Here is a 24,034-nt window from a genome sequence, read left to right as displayed (position 1 = left end):
CTGACCTTTTTCTTGATTAAAATTTGAAAAAAGGACACGAAAAATAAAAATTTCAGTCGAAAATTGAAAAAAAGGAAGAGTGCAACACGGTTCTATGGGTGGAGCTTGAATACAAAAGCGCGGTAATTCAAATTAGTTGAAAATTCGCCAACAGCATAGGTTTTTCAAACTTAATAAAATGTTGTATTTTTTATTCTTTTGTGGTGTTTCGAAATTCCAGTTGCAGAATTTTGAAGTAACCATTTAAATTTCGCCCGTCGGTGTTTCCAGATTCTAGATGGGCGGAGTCAATACAGCACATTTGACGCGCAAATTTCTCGCTCTCTCTCAAATTCTCGATTTCCTTCTCGTTTGTTTTGTTTCATTTTGTTTGGTTGCAACTTTGGAAAGACAAACAGTTTCCCCAGGCTTATGATTTTTTCAATTTGCACGTTCTTCCTACCAGCCACACAAATTATTATCCCGTCAGAAAGTGAATGTGAAAAAAAAGAAAAAGATGGGCGGTTCGGAGCAGGAAGAGGAGAACGCTCGTTTTTCTTATTCATTTTTTTGTTGACGGCTCCGTGGAGCTTTGGAAAATACTTTTATTTGGGAATATTATTATTATTTATCACTAACACCATCAATTTTGGCATTTTTTGAAAGTTATGACGTCATAGATGGCATACAATTTGTCTTTTTGTTCTTTTACTTTTTGTCTGTTTTTGAATAGGTTCTAGTTTTTGAAATGCAATAAAAAATCGAAAGTTTAACCATTTCTTTTGTCCTGGGGATTTGGAAGGTTTCGAGGAAACAAGTGTCTAGACACGTCGTTATCATTGTGCTGACCTTGAAATTATCCAAAAAGGCAAGTTTAAGGATAGGTAAGGTAGGTAATAGTATAGTCTAGGCCTAGCCGAAGCCGAAGCCTAAGCCACTGAACAGTCTGAAAGTTTACCACCAATTCTCCAAAGATCGTGGCGAGACCCACCAGAATAACTTTTGATCTTTGCGCACAAAATAGGGTGCATCGATTCAGCGCAAAAATAAAAACAAGCTTCTCACGTATTTAAATTCAAAAGCTTGAGAAAAAAATTTTGAACAAAACTTTCCAAAACATTTTTTTAAAAACGTGACAATTTTCTTATCTAATTTCTAAATCTTTCCACGTGTTTTCCAAATGTCAACGTGTCATGAAAGAAAGCTCAGATTGATTATTACCGAAGAAGTTATCGTATTCAATTCGATCTCTTCTCAATCAACTCGTCGTAATGGCATCGCAATTTCTCCGTTCAACAAACTCGCGGTATGTCGCTGGAGTGCTCGCTGCCCTTGGAGCCGGATCCGCTGTCTACACTCTCACTCCACAGGTAATTCAACAGGCAATTTTCAGAAATATTTCCTCACGGGCTCTCAGAGTCCGTGCATTTTTTGAAATGGCAGAGGTTCAGCGGAACCTAGTCCGCGGCCATGACCAGCAGCGGCTCAAACAACAAAGCTATTCTTGCCCAGAGCGCTTGATTTTCCAGCATTCTGAAATTGATGAATTATTTTTTGTTTGAGCCGCTCCGCAAGCAGCCGCGTCGCGGTCGTAGCCGTGTTGAAACTCTGTCATCAAGATATGAAAGAAAATATTCCGGGAACGCAGTTCTCAGAAACAATGTTACAAATCTCTAAATATACTTTTTCCAGCAACTTCAAGCCAAATCCGAAGTCGACGCTGCCACGATCAAGAAGATCGAGGAGGCCTACGCCAAGCTCAATGGTCCAGAAGGAGCCAAGTGCAAGTCGCTGCTCAAGAAGCATCTGACCAAGGACGTCGTCGAGAAGCTCAAGACTAAGCGTACAAAGCTCGGAGCAACCCTTTACGACTGCATCCGGTCAGGTGTCTATAATTTGGACGCCGGAGTTGGAGTCTACGCTCCGGACGCTGAAGCTTACACTTTGTTCGCTCCATTGTTCGACAAGATCATTGAGGATTATCACGGATTCAGTCCAAAGCAGAAGCAACCACCAGTTGATCTTGGAGAGGGAAAGACTAAGGAATTCCCACCATTGGATCCAAAAGGAAAGTACATCAAGTCGACGAGAATCCGATGTGGACGTTCTTTGAAGGGATATCCATTCAATCCATGTCTCACTCAGGACAACTATCTTGAGATGGAAGGAAAGGTGAAGAAGGCGTTCTCTGAATATTCGGACAAGGAACTCAAGGGCAAGTACTATCCATTGGATGGTATGGGCAAGGATACTCAGAAGCAGCTGATTGCTGATCATTTCCTGTTCAAGGAGGGAGATAGACATCTTCAATACGCAAATGCCTGCAACTTCTGGCCAAAGGGACGTGGTATCTTCCACAATAACGACAAGACTTTCCTGATTTGGGTGAACGAGGAAGATCATATGAGAATCATTTCAATGCAAGAAGGGTCTGATGTCGGAGCTGTGCTTGACAGACTTATCAAGGGAGTTCGCGGAATTGAGAAGCAGGTTGATTTTCTAATAAGGCTCCGAAACTCAACATATTATGTTTTCCAGGTTCCATTCTCCCGTGATGACCGTCTCGGATGGCTGACATTCTGCCCAACAAACCTCGGATCAACAGTTCGTGCATCCGTCCACATTGCTCTTCCAAAGCTCGCCGCCCGCAAGGACTTCATCGAGATTTGCGAGAAGCTCAATCTCCAAGTGCGCGGAATCCACGGAGAACACTCGGAATCTGTTGGAGGAGTCTATGACATTTCTAACAAGGTAAATAAACCACGTTTTTTGTTGAAAAATCAACATTTCCAACTTCTCAGGCTCGCCTCGGACTCTCGGAATATCAAGCTGTGAAACAAATGTACGACGGAGTGAAGAAGCTAATTGAAATGGAGGAGAAGCAGAAGTAAACTGGAAGAAGAAGAAAAACTCGTTTAGTCATATTTTATTTCTCTATTAACTATTTAAATAAATGGTAGTAGAATGATTTCTATGTTTCTTTTCTTTCTCTCACTCTATCACCTACTTTTACTCTTTTGTTACCCACTTGAGCCATCATGTTTGCTCAATGGGGCGCCGCTTAGCGGACTGTCATACTCTCTATTTTTACCAGAAGCTTCACTACATTGCTTTTTATATTTTCGCTGCTGTAAAACTACTGTAAATGTCGGCGCCTACGAAATTGGAACTGATTTCCCTGCCTGGACGAGGACGAGCTGAGACTATTCGGTTACTGTAAGAGTTTTGGGATATTGGGCTCTAGAAGATTTTGGGTCTCGCAGCGACTTTTCGAGAATGTTCAGTAAATCGTGGTTGTATTTTAACATTACAATTTTTCGTTTTCTTAAAAGTTATGTCAAGATAATTTTCTTGACGGAACAAAAGAGTTCTATGAATGTTAAAAATTACGATTATTCCTCTAAAAATTAAAGCTCCAAAAAAGCCCGGTACATTTTTCTTGAATGTAAAAATACGTGCCATTTTAAAGAGTACTGTAATTACAAAACTGTAAAAGATCGATGAACCATGTCTTTCACAGCCTATATATATATATATCTTGAATCATTCCTAGATTGGTATTCACACACAGAAAGTTCACGGACACCCGATTGACACTTGCCCAGTGGAAAGCCAAACGAAAAATGGGTAAAATCGCAGGAATTGGTCACAAAAACCAATAAAATCTTTTTTTTCTTTGCAGCAGGTTTCAATGATGACACAAAACTCCCAGTGATGAAGATTAATGATACACGGACTATTATTGGAGTTATCGATATTTGCAGACATATCGCTCTTCAATATGGTTAGTGACTACTGCTTTTTTACACGTGGTGTCAGGTAGTTACATCACTGCACACGAAAGTTATTCGAAATGAGCTGTGACGTCACAAACAAATGTGCAGTGGGGCGTCGGGACAGCCTGAATTCACGTGTTTTTTTGAGATTTCAAAAGAAATTTCGTAGATTTTTTAAAAGTCGTTTCAAAAACGCCCACAAAACCGTGCCTTCGCAAAATCGCATTTTTTGCAACACGAAAAACCCCGAATTTTGGTTTTGGTCACGCCCATAAAATGGTGCCCTCGCAAAAATATATTTCAAAACCGTGCGCAGATTGCAAAATAGTGTGGCACGGTTTTGTGGGCGTGCCATATCTCACTCGGTTACTGTAGTTTTGAAAATGTGCAAACACTTGAGCTTACAATAACTTGCACATTTTTTCAATTTTAATATTTTCCAAAAAGTTGAGATTAATATCGTTTCATTTTTGAAAGCCAAATTTTGAAAAAAAAATTCAGGTCTGTACGGAAGCTCAAGTGGGGATCAGGAAGAAGTTGATAAAGTGATTCAAAAACTCGAGGAGCTCAACACAGCGATGAACCCAATTTTGAGAGCAACACTGACGAAGAACTATGACGCGAGGGTAGGCACTACCTTGAAGCTATCCACCTGCCTGCCTGCCGCCTATTTCCATGTGCAGTAGGAACGTGTGTAGGTATAGGCAGGCATTATCGCGTCTCCTTTCGAACTACCTAGTACCTAGTAGGTAGTTTGAAGGGAGGCGCGATAATGCCTGCCTATGTCTACACATGTGCCTACTGCGCATGGAAATAGGCGGTAGTCAGGCAGGTAGATAGCCTCATAAAATTCAATACTTCCTTTTCAGAAAGAATGCTGGAATGTATTCAAAGAGGAGTCACTCTTCCCATTGCTCAGAGAATATGAAGAGTTGCTCGGCGAGCAAAAGTTCATGATTGGAGATCGATATTCATGGGCTGACATCGCTGTCGTCGAGTTTCTAACTCGGTGTCAGCAGTGCTACGATAGCTTCTATCTGGCTCATTTCGAGAGGCTCCGAACTTTTTGCCAGACTTTTGAGTCTCTTCCGCACATTCGTCCCTACATTCAGGGACGTGTTGATTCATTTATCTAATTTTTTAAAATGGATATTTTTCGTTTTTTATTTGTTTGTTTTGCTGATAATTCAATAAAGTTACGCAACGAATTTTAGACATTTATGAAAACCGAAAATCGACAAAAATATTTTAAGAAAAATAGCAGCAAAATTCAATATTTTATCAAATTTTGTTTATGGTAATGAGAAAGAAAACATACAATATTTTTCTAAGAAGAAGAAAAATGACCAGAATTTTAAGATTTTTCTCGAATATACGAAAAATTGATAAACTAAAATTTTCGATTTTTCCATTTATTTTGAAAAAAAAACTCTTGACGGTTTTCACCATGCGAAGAGGTGAGAAATATTCTGAAAGTTATGCATTTTGAAAAAATTGCAAAAAAATACGTTAAAATTTTTTGATCTATTGTTTTTTTTTGAAAACCGGAATTTAAAATGGAATTTTTTTTCAAAAATTAAAATTAAAATTTAAATATTTCTAGTGTTTGGATAGTTTTTCAAAAGCTAGATTTAACCCGCGAGATGTCGACCGCTAGTGTAGCTTACAGATGGCTGAAGACTTCGCAAAAATCTTATCTTAGAAACCCGCGAGGTGTCGGCCGCTAAAACTTTGTAAACCTGCCAACAAAATGCTTCGCATTGTCTGAACAGATGAAACCTTGAAACAAAACATATACAATTGAAATCCCGTAAAGTGTCGGGCGCAAGAACTGCGATTAGTTGTATAATTGGACTAGCTCAAATTTGACCAAAATCTCATTTTTAGACCTCTAAGATGTCGGCCACTATAACTTTATTCAACTTGAAACTGCAAAAAAACTTATCAACTGTATAGATTCAAGTATTATGTCAAGTATTGGTTTTAGAGCTACAGTACACTCTGATAACAAAATCTGCAGAAATACCTCCCTGTCAATTCCCAAAATACCTCCCCTCATCTCAATTATCCCGAAAATCGGTTAGTCATTGCCATCAGAAAATCGAATTAAAAAATAAAGATGTACAGTAATCAATTATTTTTCGCTCCCCCCTCCTCGCAAGTCGGCGATTTCTTTGAAGTTTTGTCAAAAGAAGAGACAAGGACTTGATAGATACGCTCATCAGAGTGAGATTCATTGCAAATAGTGTGTAAATCGTGGAGAGACGAGAGAAAAGGTGTGAGAAGCTTAGAAGATAAAGAATAGGAAGAAGAACATATCTCATTTCCTATTTTCTCTAATTTTTCGTTCATTTTTCTAGACATTACCCATTTGATGGTTTTTCAATATGGTTATCAGGGTACTCATTTTGGTAGTTTTCAAAGCAATTTGGAGTTTTTTTTTAAATTGTCAACTACAAAAACGCAGCTTAAAGGTCCAAATATCATAGTATAAAAATTCTTTAAAAAATTCCAAATTTTATATGATTTTTTGAAAATTGGAAGAATGTTAGTTTTTGCCATTTTTTTGGAAGTTTTTCTCCGGATTTTATGGTACTTATATTTCAAATATAAATTTTTGTAGGAATTCGAGTATGCGAGAGAGCTATAGTTTACTAAAAAAAAGTGGCAAAAACTCAGTAATTGCCACTTTTTTCAAAAATGTTTTGAAAAATTTTACTATGATATTTGGCCATTTTGGCACCATATGTACGTTACTTTTTACGAAACACTCTAATTTTTGAAATTTGAGTTTCATGTTTAATCTTTTGTATAAAATTTTTATGGTCCTTTTGTGACAGGATAAAAAATTGCAAAAAAATAGAAAACTTTGTTTCGTGAAAACACCTAGTTTAAAAATTGTGGGCCACTTAGCGATTCTAGTCAAAAATCAGACAAATGTCAGCTGCCGTAACTTTTTCCGGATCAGGGTTATCAAATTTTAATTTTAATTGTAAATGTAGAAAAATGATCGGCAACATTTTGCTAATTGAAAATATTTTGAAAATTGCTATAGTACATATTAATCTAGTATTAATATAGTATTAATGTTATAATATCAGTTATGTGTTTGAATAACTCAAGCGTAAGTTTCCGTAAAATATCTTTAAATTTTGGTAATTTTTTACGGTTTGGTATAAATTTTTGCATTTTTTGATTTTCTACACTTTTTTTCGATTTCGCATTTTCCGAATTTCTCTGAAATAAATCGAACAATCGGAAAATTTTCGAGGGCACCCTTAGCCATGCAGCTCAGGAATTTGACTTTATGTTCCCATTCAAATTTTTTTAAAATTAAATAAAATGCTAATTGTAAGATAAATTACAAAAATTATTAAATCTCATCATCCTTATGATGATAGTGCAGTGCATGAATATATTTTTCCAAATAGGATATGATTCGTCGAGTAGCTTCACGTAATCCGTTTTCTTCAATCACCATTTCGAACTGCAATTTTTTTTTTGGATTTTTGTAACAATATTGTCATAAATTGTGATTTTGATATTTTGCGTAGAGCATCAGAACCTTTCTGCTTTGAATTTTAATGGGATTAAAAATTATAAAAAACTTGCACCCTAATTAAAGCGCGCTTATAGATTTTTCAAAAAATTTTCCTATCGGTTCAAAATTAACTTTATCAATAAAATTGCCTATAATTAGTTTTACATTATCTATATTTCTTAAGTTATAAATTTTTTGATAACTCCTAAAACAACCGAGAAATAAGCGTTGGACTCACTCCTCGCGCGATGAGCTGCTCATCGTCGTGACCACCTACTCTGTCGTCGTTCATTGTTTTCAGAACATTTGCCACTTCTATTTCAGCAGCCATCCGTGTTGTTCCCGTGTTGCGGAGCAGTTTGGCTAGAATCTGGAAAAGTTCCGGCTTTAGTTACTCGGTTACTAAAATTTTCTTGGTTTTGGGAAACAAAAAATCCAGCACAAATGACAAAAATTCGCAATCCTCTTGATTAAAATTTTTTAAATTTGCGCCAAAACGAAAAGGTTCCCACCAATCGACGATACGCAATGGGCGTGGCCAGCTGCACTTTTTTAAACAAAAATTTAATACTTTCAGAAAGCGACATTTAACATGCTGGCCGAGTTTTTTTAATTCTTGAATTTCAGATTTTTTGCGGCCACGAAGAACGCAAAGTCTAATTTTAAAATATTTAATGCAAAGTGGCCGCCAAAAGAAAAAACTCGGCCACCAATTTTTGTTTGCAGGGGATTTTTACATCTCTGTTCCAAGAAAACTTGGCAAAATGGCCTAACTTTCTCACTCCGCAGCCACGGAATTTTGATATTTTTCCTTATGTTTTGAGGCAGCCTAAAAAGAAAACTTGGCCACTTTCAGTTAGCCCAGCTATTCCATCTCAAAACCCCCATTTGAAGTAAAGGCACAGTTCTATTTCTCTAATGCGTGACCGCCAAAAACCTCGGCCACCAAATTTTTTCGCTGCCGCGTTGCAAATAGGGAACACACACAAAAACACGACTCTTATCATCACACTAATCCTATTAATTACAATTCCTTACCTTATTATCAGAAACTCTGATAAGAAAAAAGATAGGCGATAATGGCAAATGTTGAACATCATCAGGAGTATGAATATGTGGTGAGTCAACCAGTAACAAGTGTAGTTTCGATGTCATTCTCATAATCAATTCCACCTCTTGATTCTCATCCTGTCCTCGATCATAGTCTCTAAGTCCTCGAAGCCATCTTGCTCCTTTCCGATCTCCTGATTGTTGACCACTTCCGATATCTGACTTTACGTACTTCATATTTTTCCCGAAATGCTTTAAAATCTCCTCTCTCAGCGCCAAATGCAATAACTGAGTGAGCCTTGAATGTTGTAGAGTTGGACCTAGAAGTACAATTGGCCGACTTGAAGGTACCACTTTATAGGGACATTTGGGCTCCCAGATACTTCTGTCTTGATGGTCTGAAGTGTTGTGTTTCACTGGGGGATCCTCATCGGACACCATGTAGTTTGCCAGGCGACGGGCGGTCGGCACGAATCCGAATTCGCTGTGAGACCTGACGATTCGACCGATCCACCAATCCGAGTTGAATTTCTAGAAAAAAAGTTTTCAGACACGGGGCTTCACCTGCCTTAGGCTCCTCAGTGGAATCTCTACAGCGTGCCTGCCTGCTAGTAGGTACGGCAGTTTTGCAAACAAAAATTTAGACACCTAGACTTGCATAGGTTAATTTTTGGTATCCATGGGAATTTCAAAATTCAAAAATACATAAAGAATTGAAGTTTGTAGTTTATACTTTCTGTTTTGTAGTTTGTAGTTTGTAGGTTGTAGTTTGGAGTCTGGTGAGAAATGTGGAGACGTTTGTAAAAACCCTAAACGCAAAAAAAGTCGTAAACTTTGGTCATATTTAATTTAAATTTTGTCAGAGTTAGGTTTATAGTTTGTAGTTTGTAGTTTATAGTTTCTGTTTTGTAGTTTGTAGTTTGTAGTTTGTAGTCTGGAGAGAGGTGTGAAAACGTTTGTGAAAACCCGAAACGCTAAAAAAGTCGTAAACTTTTGTCATATTTGATTTAAATTTTGTAAGAGTTAGGTTTGTAGTTTGTAGTTTGTAGTTTGTAGTTTGAAGTTTGTAGTATGTAGTTCGTTTTAAAAGTCCAAGTTAGGTGGTAGGTAGGCACACCTCAGTCTGTTTTCTAGGTTTCACGATAGGCGCAGGTAGGCGTAGGTTACATTGAAGGCAGGCAAGAACTTTGTGACTTTATGGATTGCCTAGTCTAGTCTAGTATGGAACTATTACTGATTTTTATTCAAATTCTTAAAATTAGATATTAAAAGTACAATAGAACTCAAGAAAATTCGCTGTATAAAAAACTGACCATTATATGGGCGGAGCCTATCAACTCACCGTGTGAATATGAATAAAATCATTGGTATTAAACGATATTGTATGATCCTTTAGCGGGCTTTTCTCGTCAAGACTCCCATCGTAATCCCGCATGGCTTGCACCGCAAACGCCACGTGTTTTCTCTGGAAAATTTATAGAAAAATATATATTAGAATGCAATATGGTTATTCGACCTACCTTTGAATGCTGTAATGCTCTAAGAGCTGCAAAATGCTCCACATCCTTCCGGTGTTGATCATCCCGTTGAGAATTGTGCATTAGTTTTATACCGGGCTGAAATCATGTACACTTACTTTGAAAGCTTATAGCTAAGTTGGTTTTGGTGCTATCAAAAAATTTTTAACTAAAGAAATACGTAGTTTTTTGTGTTCTATAATTTATTATTTTAAAACTTTAAAATTACTTCTGAAACAACTGAGTTAGAAGCTTCCAAAGTTGAGTAGTACCTCATTTGAAGACAGCTTGTAGGAATGAAGATACGCCTGGAGGTTCTCCCGAGCAACACTGTGCATTTTTTCTGAAATTCAGATTTTTTGGAGCTTTTTTAATTGTTTCTTAAATAGTTCTCATGGAAACTCTAATCACTTTAATTTTGCTCTCATTTTGAAAATAATAATTCATAAAAAATATTTGTTCCTAAATTTGAGTGCGGCCAAATTTTTGGGAATTCTGTAACCATAAATTTTAAAAAATTGAATTTCGCGTCAAAATTTGTTTTTTGAAAAAACAGAAATTTGAATTTCGCCCCAATTTTAAAATTTTGGTGTTCCGCCATTTTTTTGTGGAAAAAATTAAAATTTGTACACCGTGCAAAAGTTAAAATTTTGGGTTATATTTTTAAACTTGAAAATTATTAAATTATCTGTAGATCAAGGTCTCACAGCGAAAAGTGGGCGTTGCTTGTTAGGCTCCGCCCACAAATTGTGACGTCACGGACTACAAACTATAAATTCTTCAAGCTATGGTAAATATCAGATGTCTAAATTTCGAAGAATTCAGTTTGAATTAATAAACATTCTAAATTGTCGATGTTTCTAGAAAAACTGGGTCGGAAAGCGGAAAATGCCTGCCTGCCTACCTGCTTATGTAGTAGGCAGTGCCTACCTTATGTAGGCTTGTTGGAAGGACGGCAGAAACGTAGGCATTCCCAGACCCTCTCAAAAATCGAAAAGTTTCAATATTGAACGAATATAAATCGGATGTACCAAGATTCTCGATTGAAAGGCGAGAATAGAGAAATATCCATCTTTTTGGTACTTACCTCGAAAAATGTATCCTCTGGGAATGCGTCGGCAAAGATATATGAGTCGTGTATGTATGTATGTGCACCCTTGCTTCCACAAACGGCTTCCAATCAGCGCCCCCATACTCATTTTTTGTTTTCCATCAGTGTGTGTGTGTCTTTTTGAATATTTTACGGCCCGAATTGAATTCGCGACTCGTTAGTCTCTGTGAGCATTCCGGTTGATTGAATCCAATTTGATATTTTTCTGCATGTGTCCCGTCCCTTTTACGAATTTGCACAGGTGTCACGTCCAAGATGAAGCGGTACGGGAAGGGAAGGGAATGGCTTTATGACAACCGACAGGTGTTTCCTTTTTAGAGAAGGGAGGCCATTAAGATTGCATAACGGTTTGGGATGGAAACCATCCAATGTATTTTTTGAACGACTTCTCTTTACTGCTTTGCCGATTTGCCGGAAATTTTCATTTTCGGCAACTTGCCGATTTTTCCGGAAATTTTCATTTTTGGAAAGTTGCTGATTTTCCGGAAATTACAATTTTGCCGTTTAAAATTGAATGTCTGAAACTTCCCGAAAAAAATGTGCAAACCAAACGGCAAACCGGAAAATTGCCGATTTGCCCAAGTTGCCGAAAAAATGGCAATTGCCAAAAATTATTGGCGAATTGTGGGTTTGCACATTTTTTTCTGGAGTTTTCAGAATTTCAATTTTAAACGACAAATTTGTACACATTCTATTTTGAAAGCAAGCAAATTCTATGAAAATGTTCAAAGAAAACGGATAAAAAAAATTTAAAAAAGGCACAGTGTTTCCGTCTTATTAAAAATCCCTTTTAAAAATCCCTAAAAAACTTCCGGCAAATTGACATCTGGTAAACGGCAAATCGGCAAATTGCCGGAATTAAAAATTTCCGTCAAATCGGCAAATTGCTGAAATTAACAATTTTTGACAAGTCGGAAAATTGCCGAAATTAAAATTTTTTGGCAAATCGGCAAAGTGCTAAAATTAACAATTTTTGACAAGTCGGCAAATTGCCGGAATTAAAATTTTTTGGCAAATCGGCAAAGTGCCGGAATTAAAATTTTTTGGCAATTCCGCCAAACTGACAATTTGCCGATTTGAAGAATTTGCCGAAAATAATTTTGCCAAACGGCAGTCTGTAAATCAATATGTTATGGTAATAGTGATATAAGTGATATTACATTTAGATCAGCCAATTATTAATTTTCCGATCGATGAGTAGTGTTATAATTTTCAATTTAAATCACGAGTGCTGTCTTGACGTTCTTAATAGCCTTCTACAAAGCCCGAAAAAATACATTCCCCCTTAGCAAATTCGAAAACCGCCATTGGCACGGGTTGTCGTGTCGATTAGGAATGATCTCATCTCCATTTCAAAATTGTTGTCACACCAACCCCCCTCTCAAAAGATTACCATCTCCTTTCCCCCCAGTCACCCATCTCTCGCCTGTCAACTGTTTTCCTTTCGAAACTCAACTTAAACCTTCTAATCATGATGAAAGGGTGTGGTACTTGTGTGAAATTCAAATCGCTAGGCGAGGTGCTTTTCTTTTCCCCCCGTTGCGTGACAACACCGGCAGCTGTTTATGTACTGTTTGAATGCGACACCATCTGGGGGTCGCAATTAGCATTGTGCATGTCTCCTTCTCTTTCTCTCTCAAAAGGTCCGCGCGACTAGTAGTGATTCAAATATATAATTGCGTCCTCTTTCCCTCTGTCACCTATGAAGTGGAGAGGACCTATATCATTATTTGACATGTTAATAGGAGTGATGCTCAAAACAATAAATAGATTGGTGGGTACTCAAACTACACACTTCTATCAAGTCTGGCTCAAGTGTGCTGGTTTGAATTTTTAACGACTTTCTTTTTTTTTTTGACAATGCAAAAAGATACAGTTTTATTTTGAAAGGATGCTTTGCTTGTCGAGCGCTGTAATTTTGAGCTTTATGCAAATCAAAATGCCGGAATTGAAATTTCCGGCAAATCGGCAAATTGCCGGAATTTAAAATTCCGGCAAATCGGAAAGTCGCCGGAATTCAAAACTTCCGGCAAATCGGCAAAACGGCAAATTGCCGGAATTCAAAATTTTTGGCAAATCGGCAAGTTGCCGGATTTTAAAATTCCGGCTAATCGGAAAGTCGCCGGAATTCAAAACTTCCGGCAAATTGGCAAATCGGCAAGTTGTCGGAATTCAAAATTTTCGGCAAACCGGCAAATGGGCAAACTGCCGGAATTAAAAATTTCCGGGAAATCGGCAAGTTGGCGAATTGCCGGAACATAAAAATTTCCGGCCAATCGGCAAATCGGCACATTGCTGATATTTAAATTTCCGACAAATCGTCAAATTACCGGCATTTGAAATTTTCGGCAAACCTGCAAATGGGCAAACTGCCGGAATTGAAAATTTCCGGGAAATCGGCAAGTTGGCGAATTGCCGGAACATAAAAATTTCCGGCCAATCGGCAAATCGGCACATTGCTGATATTTAAATTTCCGACAAATCGTCAAATTACCGGCATTTGAAATTTTCGGCAAACCTGCAAATGGGCAAACTGCCGGAATTGAAAATTTCCGGGAAATCGGCAAGTTGGCGAATTGCCGGAACATAAAAATTTCCGGCCAATCGGCAAATCGGCACATTGCTGATATTTAAATTTCCGACAAATCGTCAAATTACCGGCATTTGAAATTTTCGGCAAACCTGCAAATGGGCAAACTGCCGGAATTGAAAATTTCCGGGAAATCGGCAAGTTGGCGAATTGCCGGAACATAAAAATTTCCGGCCAATCGGCAAATCGGCACATTGCTGATATTTAAATTTCCGACAAATCGTCATATTACCGGAATTTGAAATTTCCGGCAAACCGGCAAATGGGCAAACTGCCGGAATTAAAAATTTTCGGGAAATCGGCAAGTTGGCAAATTGGCAAACTGGCAAATTTCCTGATTAAAATTTTCCGGCAAATTGCAGATTTGCCGAATTTGCCGGAAAATCGGCAAATTTTGGTATTACACATTTTTTCTGAAAATTTCAAAATTTAAAATTCAATCAGCAAAATTGTACGCATCCTATGAATGTTCCTACATCTATTTTGAACATAATCAAATTCTATGAAAATATCTAAAGAAAACGGGAAAAATTTTTCAAAAAGGGACAATTTTAAGTGTTTCTGTCTAATAAAAATTCCCTATAAAAACTTCCGGAAAATTGTCATCCGGCAAATCGGCAAATGGGCAAATTGCCGGAATTAAAGTTTTCGGCAAACCGGCAAGCCAGCACATTGCCGGAATTGAAAATTTCCGGCGAATCGGCGATTTGCCAAATTTGCTGGAATATTTGCCGATTTGCCGGAAAGAAAATTTGCCGAACGGCAATTGCCGCCAACCCCTATGTTCGTGCGCATAGAATGAATATGGTATATTCAAAATGAGCAGAGTTTTCAAAGAAAATTTAATTTCAGGAAACTCCTGGCAGCTTGGTTTTTCTCTCTAAATCCATAGTTGCCATGCAAATTTTAGAACCACCATGGTACCACTGCTACTTCTTTTCAAAAATTTATTTGCACCAAAGTATGTTTTTTTTTCTTTGATATGTAATAATCTCTCTCTTGTGTGTTGACATTTGCTTGTATACCACTGACTATTTGCTAACCTTCTTTCCATACAAACCAACTTCTCCAAAACTAAATGTTCCACAGAATTAACACCCTAATTACGGTCTCTTACCACCACCTTATTCTCACCACCCAAAATTAATCTCATCAATCTGTTGATAGAAATCTAAGAGGTTACGCCAATCTTTACCTAATGAGATTCGTTGCAGATTATATTTAGGAGAGTTTTATTTGAATTTTCTTTAGATAACCTGTCTAAATTTGAGATTTCACTGAGACTTCCTTTCAATTCGTGGCGGGACCCAAATTTTCAAAATAGCCATTTTTGGAATTGTTAGTTTTTTTTTCAAAAAAAAAATCAATTATTTGCTCTTCTTTTAAATTGTATTCAATAGAAATAATTTTTCCAAAAACTTGAAAAAAATTTTTTGCAAAATTTTTTAAACTGAAATTTTCATAATTTTCAATGACTTTAAACTAAATTTCTGAATTTTAAAATTTTTTTACTTTTTTAAAATTAAAATTACAGAAAATCAACTTAAAATGAAAATTCTACCTTTTTTTGTAAAAAAAATAAAATTTTCACTCAAATTTTCGAGTTACTCGAACTTTCTAAGAACTGAAATTTTCATGAATTTTCATTGATTTTTCAAATAAAATTTTTACCTTATTTATTAAATACCTACATTAGTTTTCAAATATATGTAGCTATTTAAAAATTTCAAAAGAAATAACCAAAGTTTTCGAAAAATAAAAAATTTTTTAAACAATTTTTTCTATATAATTTTAAATTAAAACACAACTTATAAAAAAATGCATTTTTGAAAAATTAAAAAATAATAAAAAATAAAATTTCAGAAAAATCCGAATACTCAAAAAACTTTTTTTTTTTTGATAATTTGAGTGCTACAATTAACCACAAAGTTGAGTAAAAATGAACTTTCCAATTTTTTTAAATTTCTGGGAATTTTTTTCATTTTTCAAAGTGGCCGAGTTTTTTTGCGACCACCCCCGCCTTCCATTCAAAATTCAAATATTCTGTTTGCCCAACTTTGGATCTATTTCCGCCACAACTAACTCAAAGTTGTCTCATCATGGCCCATTCATCATAATCCCCCTTTACTATGTCCCCTCATCCATTATCCCGTAGGGGTCATTTACAAGAGGACGGATATTACGGTTATTGGACCCCCCATCACCACAAAAAACTAAGGTATCATATTTCGATATATACGGTCCCTTTCGGACTGCCTGTCTTTTGAGGTCACCAGCCTTCTTTTTTTTTTGAAAGACCTGCTCGGTGTGGTGGTATCAATGTCACTTTTGTTTATTTTATGTTTCTGCTGCTGTGTGGTAATAAGGGCAGGTTTGGGGTGGAGAGTAGTAGCCAAATGAGTCACAAAGAGACGACTTCCTGGCAGCAAATGAGTGTAAACAAAGTAGATGCTCGAAGAGCCAAAGTTTTAGGTAATTGGAAATCGACCCCTCACAGTTTGGACGGTGTGGACGAGGAAAAGTTGGTGGCCGAGTTTTCTCAACAAAAAAAAATTAACAAAAAGGGACTTGATACATTTCTTAGAAGTTTTGACCATGATCTGACGATTTTTCGAATTTTACAGTTTTTTTTAGCAGGAGTCGAACCTCCCTGAACTATTAGTGACGTCATACGTGGGGGAGTTCGACCCGGGTTTCGGCACGACAATCACAGAAATTATTAGAACGAATTTTTTCTCGGCAAATTCTTTATTCAGCTTATTTCTATGACAGTATTAGCAGAGGTGTGGCCGAGTTTTGGCGTTTCCTAGGCCACTTAGAAAGGACCGGTTGTTTACTACGTGGCCGCGATATACGTAAACTCGGCCACCTTGAAAATCGGCTCGGTGGAACAATAGATGCCCCTTTCAAGACTATTGTCGGCAAGTTTCAAAAATATTTAACGTGAAAATCAAAGACCAAATGGTGGCCAAATTTTTGGTTTTTCTAGGCCACGTTGCAAAAAACGCTCTGCCCGATCATAGCCTGACTTATACCGCCAGCCTAAGCCTAACCCTGCGCCTACCGTAAGCCTGACTTTACGCCTAAGCCTAAGCCTAGGCCTAAGCCTAAGCCTACGCCTCAGCCTAAGCCTAAGCCTAAGCTGGTATGGGTCTCGCCACGAATTTTCACATGTTTGTATTTTTTTTTTTGAAGTTTTTCGAATTTTTTGAGAATATTGAAAAAATTTCAAAATTTGATTTACACTTTCCGAACGCAACCACGCATTTTTGGAAATTGGGACTTCTTTGTACCCCAATTTCGAGTAGCCCCCTCGCACCTAAAATAAGATATTTTGGGGTCTTGCCACGCTTTTCCACACCTTTCCATCCATAATCCATCCCGAAATCTGCCACCTATTTTTTACAATCTAACAACAAAAAAAATTCCTCATTGTCTCTTCTCAATTTGTCAGCCGATTTTGCATGCCTCCCTCCATCCCCACTCATTCAATTTCTTCCAAATTCTCCCTCCTCCTACTCCTCCTGCTGCTGCGCCATCTCAATTTTTCCTCCGTTTTCACCCCCAATTTGACCTCAAATTTGACGCGTGTCGTCTCTATTCAAATCTCCTCCCAGGTCTCTTACCTTTCCTCCTCTCGGCAACATCAAACAATTACTGATTCACTAGTCGCGTCGTTTTTTTTCTTGATGACCGGCTTTTTTCTTGTGTGACTGAGAAATGACGAGAGGATGTAGTTTTTTGAAAAATGATGATTGATGATTCTTTAGGTTTTTCGAAAAGCAATGTCCATAAAAGCCAGGTGGCAGAAATCTGAAATTCTTGCAAGGTATTGTAAGCCTGATCATTTGCCTTTCTAATTACCAGCTATGGGTGCTGCTCTTCTCAGCCTTGCTCTGCAGACCGTTTGCCTACAGGGGACCGGCAGTTTTATTTTAGCCTTTTTTGACGTAAGCCCAGGGAATGGGCTCTCCGGACCTTTTTCAGGCCTTTTAGAACTATCACGGTTTCCGATTAACTCGTCAGGCTCAGATCATAGGTGGGCCGTTCCAAATTGCCGTTCCAAATGTACTTTGTGGCAATTTCGGCAAATTGCCGGTTAGCTAATTTGCCGGTTTGCCTATTTGCCGGAAATTTTCAATTCCGGCAAATTGCCGGTTAGCTGATTTGCCGGTTTGCCGATTTGCCGGAAATTTTCAATTCCGGCAAATTGCCGGTTTGCCGTATCCCGAATATCAATTTGCCGGAAGTTTTCAGAGGGATCTAAGAGAATTTTGCTGATTTAAATTGAAATTCTGAAATTTCCAAAAAAATGTGCAAAACCACAAGTTGCCGAAAATTTTCGGGAAATTGCCGGTTTGCCAATTTGCCGGCAATTTTCAATTCCGGCAAATTGTCAATTTGCCAGAAATTTTCAATTCCGGCATTGTGCCGATTTGCCGCCCACTCTTGGCTCAGATTGTATTAGAACCGTATGAAATTTGTGCCTGAAATTGCAAATTATTTCAAGTTAATTCTCCAATTGCCGGTTCTGAAAACTTACGACAAACTCTCAATTTGCGCGCCAACAAGGTTTTTTGATATTTTTCTTGATTGCCGATCCATAGAGCTTTTTGTTTTCACCAGAGCTTGTTTTGCCCTGACCCATAGAATTTCCAGCGTTTATTTTTTCTCTTCAAAGTTACCCCAAAAAATGTTTTTGTTCAAAGCTTTTCACTATTCAAAAATGGCTCATAATAGGTAGGAAATGCATCTCTTTCTTTTTTCTCCCGGTATTCCATAACCGCCTATATATTCCATTGTACCTATTGTCTTACATTTGATCGGTGGGGGCCCCCGCCGTTTAACAGAGCATTTGACAACAACGGGGCCCCACAGTATACCTCCTTTTGTGTTCAGTTTTCCGGGTGTTCGCTCCGTCTCGCAAGGTAAAATTTCAGTTGTTTTTTTCAAATTTTATTTTTCCGGTGGAGGCAGAAATTCATTCGGTGAGTCGCCCGATTCTCAGTAGAGCGCGGTCACCACCACCCGCACGTGATGTCAGGCTGTCTCATTGCGGTTTGATCTACAGAAAATGGGGGAATTTTTCCCCCAGGAAAATGTGACGTCAGCGCACTCTTAACTATGCAAAATCAGTTGACAATTCTGCTTCTCTTCTCCCGCATTTTTCCAAGATCAAACCAAAATGGGACACTTTGACACCAGGTGCCTCTTTACGGATATCTCTTTTGTAGTACATGTTTGTGTCCATATTGATAACCAAAACTGACCACAATGTCCGTTAGAAAGCGATAGTGAAGTACCAGCACTCAAGGCACACCTTATCACTTTTGAGTTGTTCCTCTTGTAATACATATATGCTAATTATACAAAGCCGGGGGGGGGACGGTGTCTGTCAACACTGGGCTCTCGTGCGCGCGCACACCGATCCACCGTAATCCAGCCGCCGTTTGGCTTGAAAGGGGGTAGCTGCTGATAAACGAGCGAAATGGATGCTCTATTTCAAGTGGTATCACTTGAAGTTGATTGTCGTTGAGCATACTGTAAAGGGAGCCCATCATCCTCCGCCCCTTTTGGCGGGATCCGCTTCTTTCATTTTTGTGGGCTTTTTGGCTGTTTAGCTGTGCGGATTTTAAAGAAGGTAAGCTTTTATTTAAGTGGGGGCTTTTTTTTAGCTTCCGTTTAGAAATCAGATAAGTGCCTACTTGGTCGCAGAGCGGCCCACGACCCACAACAGGCTCACTTAGACCTGCTAGCTACCATTTTGGAATTACTCTAATTCTAGGTAATGTGCCATATATTTTACGATCGAGCCATTTCCTGTTGATTTTTCGCTAGCCAGTTCACGATTTATGTCCTGATCACTTAGAGGTAGATTCATATTTTCTGTGAATTTCGTGGGGTTTACGAGTCGCCCCACGTTCCAGTTTGGGTCTTCATACCAGCCCGCTCGAAACGGCCCGTGGGTCTATTTATTACGACGCCTAGAAAACCCCAATCACCTGTGAACTAGATCTTCAGTGCTGTCGTCCCTCGAACCCCATAAAACTTCTGTGGCCTAGGATTTGCTAACGAGGCCCCCCCCCCCCCGTGAATGCAGGGGGCTCTGCAGTTGATAGAACAAGTTTTGAGACTATTCAGCCAGCCACAGGTTCAGGGAAGTCGGAAGTTAGCCCCGGTGAGAAAATTCTAGTACAAAAAACAATTAGCTTCCTTGACAGGAGCCGGAACCCTTGGCTAGATGCTCCAGGTGCTCCTCCTCTCCCCTAAAACCCCCGAATCACCAAAAACCTGTCAAATTCTCGTGCTGCTGGTGCTTCCCGTCTCATATGCAAGACATATACAGTTATACGACAATATTCCCTTCCTTTCATCTTTGCCGCCCCATCACACCGGTGTACCGTGCGAATGTGCCAGTTATACGAGCCCGGAGAGACATTCTGGAGCTTTTATTGTTATTATTACCCTGCCTAAAATTGTACAGGTGCTGATTTGTTGGGAGATTTGATGATAACTCGCTAGGGATTTATTTTTTGCACGAGATATCATACCTGGTTTGAGCTCCAAGAATTGCAGGAGATATTACACGAAATTTACTCTAAGACGCCAGTAGAAAAATCGAGTGTAAATTTCCCGCAATCTCGTAGATCAAATTGCCGGATTTAAAAATTTCCGGTAAATCGGCAAATCGGCAAAATGCCGGATTTGAAAATTTCCGGCAAATGCCGAAATTGACGGATTATTGCTGAAAATTTTTCGGCAAATTATGGGTTTGCAATTCTTTTTGTGAATATTAGACTTTCAATTTTAATCGGCAAAAAAAAATGTACGCATCCTAGGCAAATTGATATCAGGCAAACAGGAAACCGGCGATTTGCCGAAATCAAAAATTTCCGGCAAACCGGCAACTTGCCGGATTTTAAAATTTCCGGCAAACCGGCAACTTGCCGGATTTTAAAATTTCCGACAAATTGGCAAACCCGCAATTTTCCTGATTTGCCGAATTTGTCTATGCCAACCTCGTAGTCTATTGAGCTTTCTTTCTCCAAAAGTTGATCTGATTTTCTGAATATTCGCAATTTCTGTCGCTCAAAAAAATGAAATTGGTGGCCGAGATTTCTCGTCTTCCCCTTAAGCTTTTTTAGCACTATTCTCTAGAAGGGTTTTGACCTCTGTAAATTGCGGGAAACTTATACGCGACATTTTTTTTTGCTCGCGTCTCACAGTACATTCCGTGTGACGACTCTAGCAATTTTCTGGACCGTTTTCACTTTAGGAAGGTCCCCGAGTTTTTTCTTCCACCGTAGAAGGTCCCACCACGATCAATTCCCCATAACAACAATGATCCACCTCATTGCCTCCTTCACTCCCAGATCACCTCCACCACCACTTCCGTTCGCACCCGCCAGTTTACTGTAAGGTGCGAACTACAGTAGTTCGCCACGTCACACACACACAATGTAATGTCTTGGAAACTGGGTGTGGAGACGAACGAAAAAAAAATAGTGGCGAGGGATCAGACAAATAGTGGGGAAGAAAAACGACGACGACAACGTCTTCTTTGGGGTCTTCGGGCGGCAAATGATTTACTGCCCCACCACCAGGCAAGCACCCTCCCCTCTTACTTCAACACAAACACTCGGTTTTTGTTTTACAAATTTTTATATGGAATTGTTTTTTTTGCGTGCTCCTTTTTTTCGTGCTTCCTTTAGGTAACCTTACTACGGCGAACCATTTGCGGTTTGATCTCCGAGAATTGCGGGAAATTTAAGTTTTATGTGACTATTCCCGCAATTCTGGTAGATCAAACCGGGGAACACCGATCCGCGACCATTATCAGTACCGTCCGAAAGGTCAACACGATGCACCATGCTCCAAAGGGGGTGGGTGGTTTAAGGGGTCTTCTGATAAGGGGCAAGTCGCGCGTGCGCGCGATAAGGGGAAGGAAAAAGAACAAGACGGGTCAATTAGTCAGTCAGGTGTACACATATAATGGTGTAGAGGATTGATGACTGTTTGGGGACGTCTTCGACAAAACGTCTCCACTTTTATTTCATTTTTCCGATAGTGATGATATTGCTTTTTGTATCGATGTGGGGGGCTCTTATCAGTTGGTTCTAGTCACCGGAAGTTGTCTTAATTTCGAAATGGCTTGCTCCCAGTTTGGGTTTTTGGTTCCCTGTAGCAAATTTCTTGCTGCTTCTGCCACCCATTCCACATACATTTTCTGGTCAGCCTGAGATTCAGGGCAGGTCATGGTGCATTGAAGCTTTCTGGTTTTATCGATTTTTTGAATTTTCTTGATATTTTCTGGTCGCCGCAGAGGCAGGTTATGTACGTCGTGTCAAAGTGTCCCATTTCGGTGTGATCTACCAAAAATGCGGGATATTAGACGCAGACTTCTGAACAGATTTCGTATGGTTAAGAGCGTTCTGACGTCACAATTTCCGCTGCAAGAAATTCCCGCATTTTTTGTAGATCACACCAAATTAGGGCAATTTGACACCATGTGGTCATGGTGCATCGACGAGACCCGATTTTTAGCTTTTCCTGAGTTTTAGCTTTTCTGTAGTTGCCCATGCGTCTTCCACCAATTCTATCTGAAATTCTAGCCAGATTTGGAATAGGTCATGGTGCATCGAAGCTTTCTGGTTTATATTGATTTTTTGGGTTTTAAAATTTTTAAGCGAACATTAGAGCAACTAGAGGGCTACATTATAAATGTTTAGCCGGTTTCTGAATTTTTGGTCACATGGTGCATGCATCGAAGCTCCATTGCCCTTTTAAAAATCGATTTCTCTGCAATTTTCTCGACATTGTCAAGCAAAAATCAGTGGAAATTCCAATAAAATTTTCCCCTGGCTCCTGCCACCAACCCATTTTCCCCCCAATAACCCATAGTTTGACACGAAAGTGTGAAGATTAAAAGTAGTGGTATTATGAGGATAAATGAGTTGGTTGGTTGGGGGTGACATACTTACACTGTTGAATCTAAACAAATGCCGTATACCGGAGAGAGAGAGAGAGAGCAGTTACTCTGTTCACTGTGAGAGCTGATCATCCATTATATTTATGACAAAGACAGATGACTGACTGCACTGAGAGGCGGGCGGTGACAGGGCGACCGTTTGAAATAAAAGGGGTAAGAAAATTAAAAATTTTACCTTCAGATAGTTAAAATAAAAATTTGACAATTTTAGGCCAAAATTGAACATATTTTTTTGGAAAAAAATTGGAATAGGGCTTGCAAAGGAGTACAGTAACGGTTGTTCTCTTTTTTGTCGATTTCGATAGGAAACTTTCATCAGGGTGGGCGGAAATTGGTGTTCGGCAAATTTTTTTTGTCGACAAATTTGACAAATTGCCAGTTTGCCGGAAATTTTCCATTCCGGCCATTTACCGACTTGCCGGAAAAAATCGTTTGACGCCCAATTGTATGCGCCTTTAAGTGTTCTGTATAATTTTTTGCAATTATTTTTATCAATTTGAACATTTTTCTAGTTCTGAAAATATGCGGTTTTGGTCCAAAAAAATCTTGAAATTACAGTACTCTTTAAAGGCGCATTCCTTTTCGAATTCAACAAAAATGTGTCGTGTCAAGACCGCGTTTTACACAAAATACACGAATTTTTGCGACTGTGTAATAAGAATGAAAGCAAATTTCGAATTAGCAAGGTGTCTACTGTCGCCTGTCATATGAAATTGTGCGGTCGCGTTGAGACCTAAAATTTAAAAATCCACGTGGCACCGACCGCTCCCCGGGAGATTTTCACGCCTAGATGAATCAAAACATTCCACCTTTTTTCATATAAACAAATGGTTACGCTTGTCCTCTCTCTCTCCCTCTTCATCTCAGAATGTCCTTCAAAAATTCAAACGTTCCCTCTTCTCTTCTTTCCTTTTTTGCTTCTACACACATTCACATTTCCACGCTAATCCCTCGTGAAACAGCAGTAGCAGCATCGCGGATGGTTGCATGTCAATTGATGATCAATCGATGTTTTCTACACTCCGAGTGCTAAAGGAGAGACCCCAATATTCTTACATAAATTATTGACAGGGAGGGGGACTCCGCTCCATCTTCGGGGAGGGGCCCCACCAAGATGGAAAGTGCGGATAGCTGGCTGTCGCCACGCAATTTTCAAATTAGGCAGGCAAGAAAAATGGATGAATTTTCGAGATGCGTATCTCTCCGCGCGACGATTGCGGTCTGATTAGGTTTTATTCAAATTTCTCGCTTAATGACCTTCTTTTTCCAGCTCATCGCCAGAGCCACCACCTCCCCCTATTTACTAAAAACCTGTCACCTTTCCTATGGGTGAGAACGGAAATAGCCCTTCTTTGTTGCAGCGTTTCTAGATTATTACTACTAGACATTTCCAGACACTCATTGTCTGTTACGCCTGGTGGCTCAACAACATCTGCCTCTCGATTTTCTCTAATTTTCGTGAGAATTTTTTTTTACTTTTT

At 38.8% G+C, this 24,034-nt stretch overlaps 3 protein-coding genes and 7 non-coding genes across 15 annotated transcripts; 5 read left to right on the top strand and 5 right to left on the bottom strand.

Annotated features, from left to right (window-relative positions):
- The first annotated feature begins 1,188 nt into the window (after positions 1 to 1,188).
- W10C8.5 (arginine kinase) lies at positions 1,189 to 2,946 on the top strand. Its single transcript, NM_058656.5, has 4 exons — positions 1,189 to 1,349; positions 1,672 to 2,469; positions 2,518 to 2,730; positions 2,781 to 2,946. The coding sequence occupies exons 1-4, from the start codon at positions 1,251 to 1,253 to the stop codon at positions 2,868 to 2,870; spliced, it is 1,200 nt and encodes a 399-aa protein (NP_491057.1). The 5' UTR covers positions 1,189 to 1,250; the 3' UTR covers positions 2,871 to 2,946.
- W10C8.10 lies at positions 1,479 to 1,626 on the bottom strand. The gene has a single exon (NR_050010.1). It is a non-coding gene; the product is annotated as an Unclassified non-coding RNA W10C8.10 (non-coding RNA).
- Positions 2,947 to 3,017: 71 nt separating the features above from the next.
- Positions 3,018 to 4,964, top strand: W10C8.4 (the record flags this gene model as incomplete). 3 transcript variants are annotated; one of them, NM_058655.6, is made up of 5 exons in its annotated part: positions 3,018 to 3,195; positions 3,533 to 3,606; positions 3,662 to 3,763; positions 4,257 to 4,381; positions 4,625 to 4,964. In NM_058655.6, 5 exons carry the CDS (start codon positions 3,125 to 3,127, stop codon positions 4,889 to 4,891), a joined length of 639 nt encoding a protein of 212 aa, NP_491056.2. The 3 variants fall into 3 exon arrangements, with proteins under 3 accessions (NP_491056.2, NP_001300446.1, NP_001300447.1); NM_001313517.3 differs by lacking the exon at positions 3,018 to 3,195 and having other exon boundaries at positions 3,603 to 3,606; positions 4,625 to 4,891; NM_001313518.3 differs by lacking the exons at positions 3,018 to 3,195; positions 3,533 to 3,606; positions 3,662 to 3,763 and having other exon boundaries at positions 4,334 to 4,381; positions 4,625 to 4,891.
- Positions 4,965 to 7,017: 2,053 nt separating this feature from the next.
- On the bottom strand, positions 7,018 to 11,062 carry ccb-2 (SH3 domain-containing protein; the record flags this gene model as incomplete). 4 transcript variants are annotated; one of them, NM_001306451.2, is made up of 7 exons in its annotated part: positions 7,018 to 7,242; positions 7,535 to 7,666; positions 8,335 to 8,877; positions 9,689 to 9,811; positions 9,867 to 9,962; positions 10,136 to 10,206; positions 10,951 to 11,062. In NM_001306451.2, the coding sequence occupies 7 exons, from the start codon at positions 11,060 to 11,062 to the stop codon at positions 7,129 to 7,131; spliced, it is 1,191 nt and encodes a 396-aa protein (NP_001293380.1). The 4 variants fall into 4 exon arrangements, 2 of the variants coding, with proteins under 2 accessions (NP_001293380.1, NP_001293381.1); NR_131378.1 differs by having other exon boundaries at positions 7,129 to 7,242; positions 10,768 to 11,062; NR_131379.1 differs by having other exon boundaries at positions 7,129 to 7,242; positions 10,093 to 10,206.
- Positions 11,063 to 18,870: 7,808 nt separating this feature from the next.
- Positions 18,871 to 18,937, bottom strand: W10C8.7. Its single transcript, NR_050008.1, has one exon. It is a non-coding gene; the product is annotated as an Unclassified non-coding RNA W10C8.7 (non-coding RNA).
- W10C8.11 lies at positions 18,871 to 18,937 on the top strand. Its single transcript, NR_050009.1, has one exon. It is a non-coding gene; the product is annotated as an Unclassified non-coding RNA W10C8.11 (non-coding RNA).
- Positions 18,938 to 20,936: 1,999 nt separating this feature from the next.
- Positions 20,937 to 21,084, bottom strand: W10C8.9. Its single transcript, NR_050007.1, has one exon. It is a non-coding gene; the product is annotated as an Unclassified non-coding RNA W10C8.9 (non-coding RNA).
- Positions 20,938 to 21,154, top strand: W10C8.15. Its single transcript, NR_050006.1, has one exon. It is a non-coding gene; the product is annotated as an Unclassified non-coding RNA W10C8.15 (non-coding RNA).
- A 144-nt stretch (positions 21,155 to 21,298) lies between these two features.
- Positions 21,299 to 21,438, bottom strand: W10C8.16. Its single transcript, NR_050005.1, has one exon. It is a non-coding gene; the product is annotated as an Unclassified non-coding RNA W10C8.16 (non-coding RNA).
- Positions 21,439 to 21,576, top strand: W10C8.13. The gene has a single exon (NR_050004.1). It is a non-coding gene; the product is annotated as an Unclassified non-coding RNA W10C8.13 (non-coding RNA).
- The last annotated feature ends 2,458 nt before the right edge of the window (positions 21,577 to 24,034 follow it).

This window comes from Caenorhabditis elegans, chromosome I (genome assembly GCF_000002985.6).
Source record: "Caenorhabditis elegans chromosome I".
NCBI lineage: Eukaryota > Metazoa > Nematoda > Chromadorea > Rhabditida > Rhabditidae > Caenorhabditis > Caenorhabditis elegans.
Note: the sequence above shows the minus strand (reverse complement) of the source record. Positions and strands in the feature narration are given on the sequence as shown.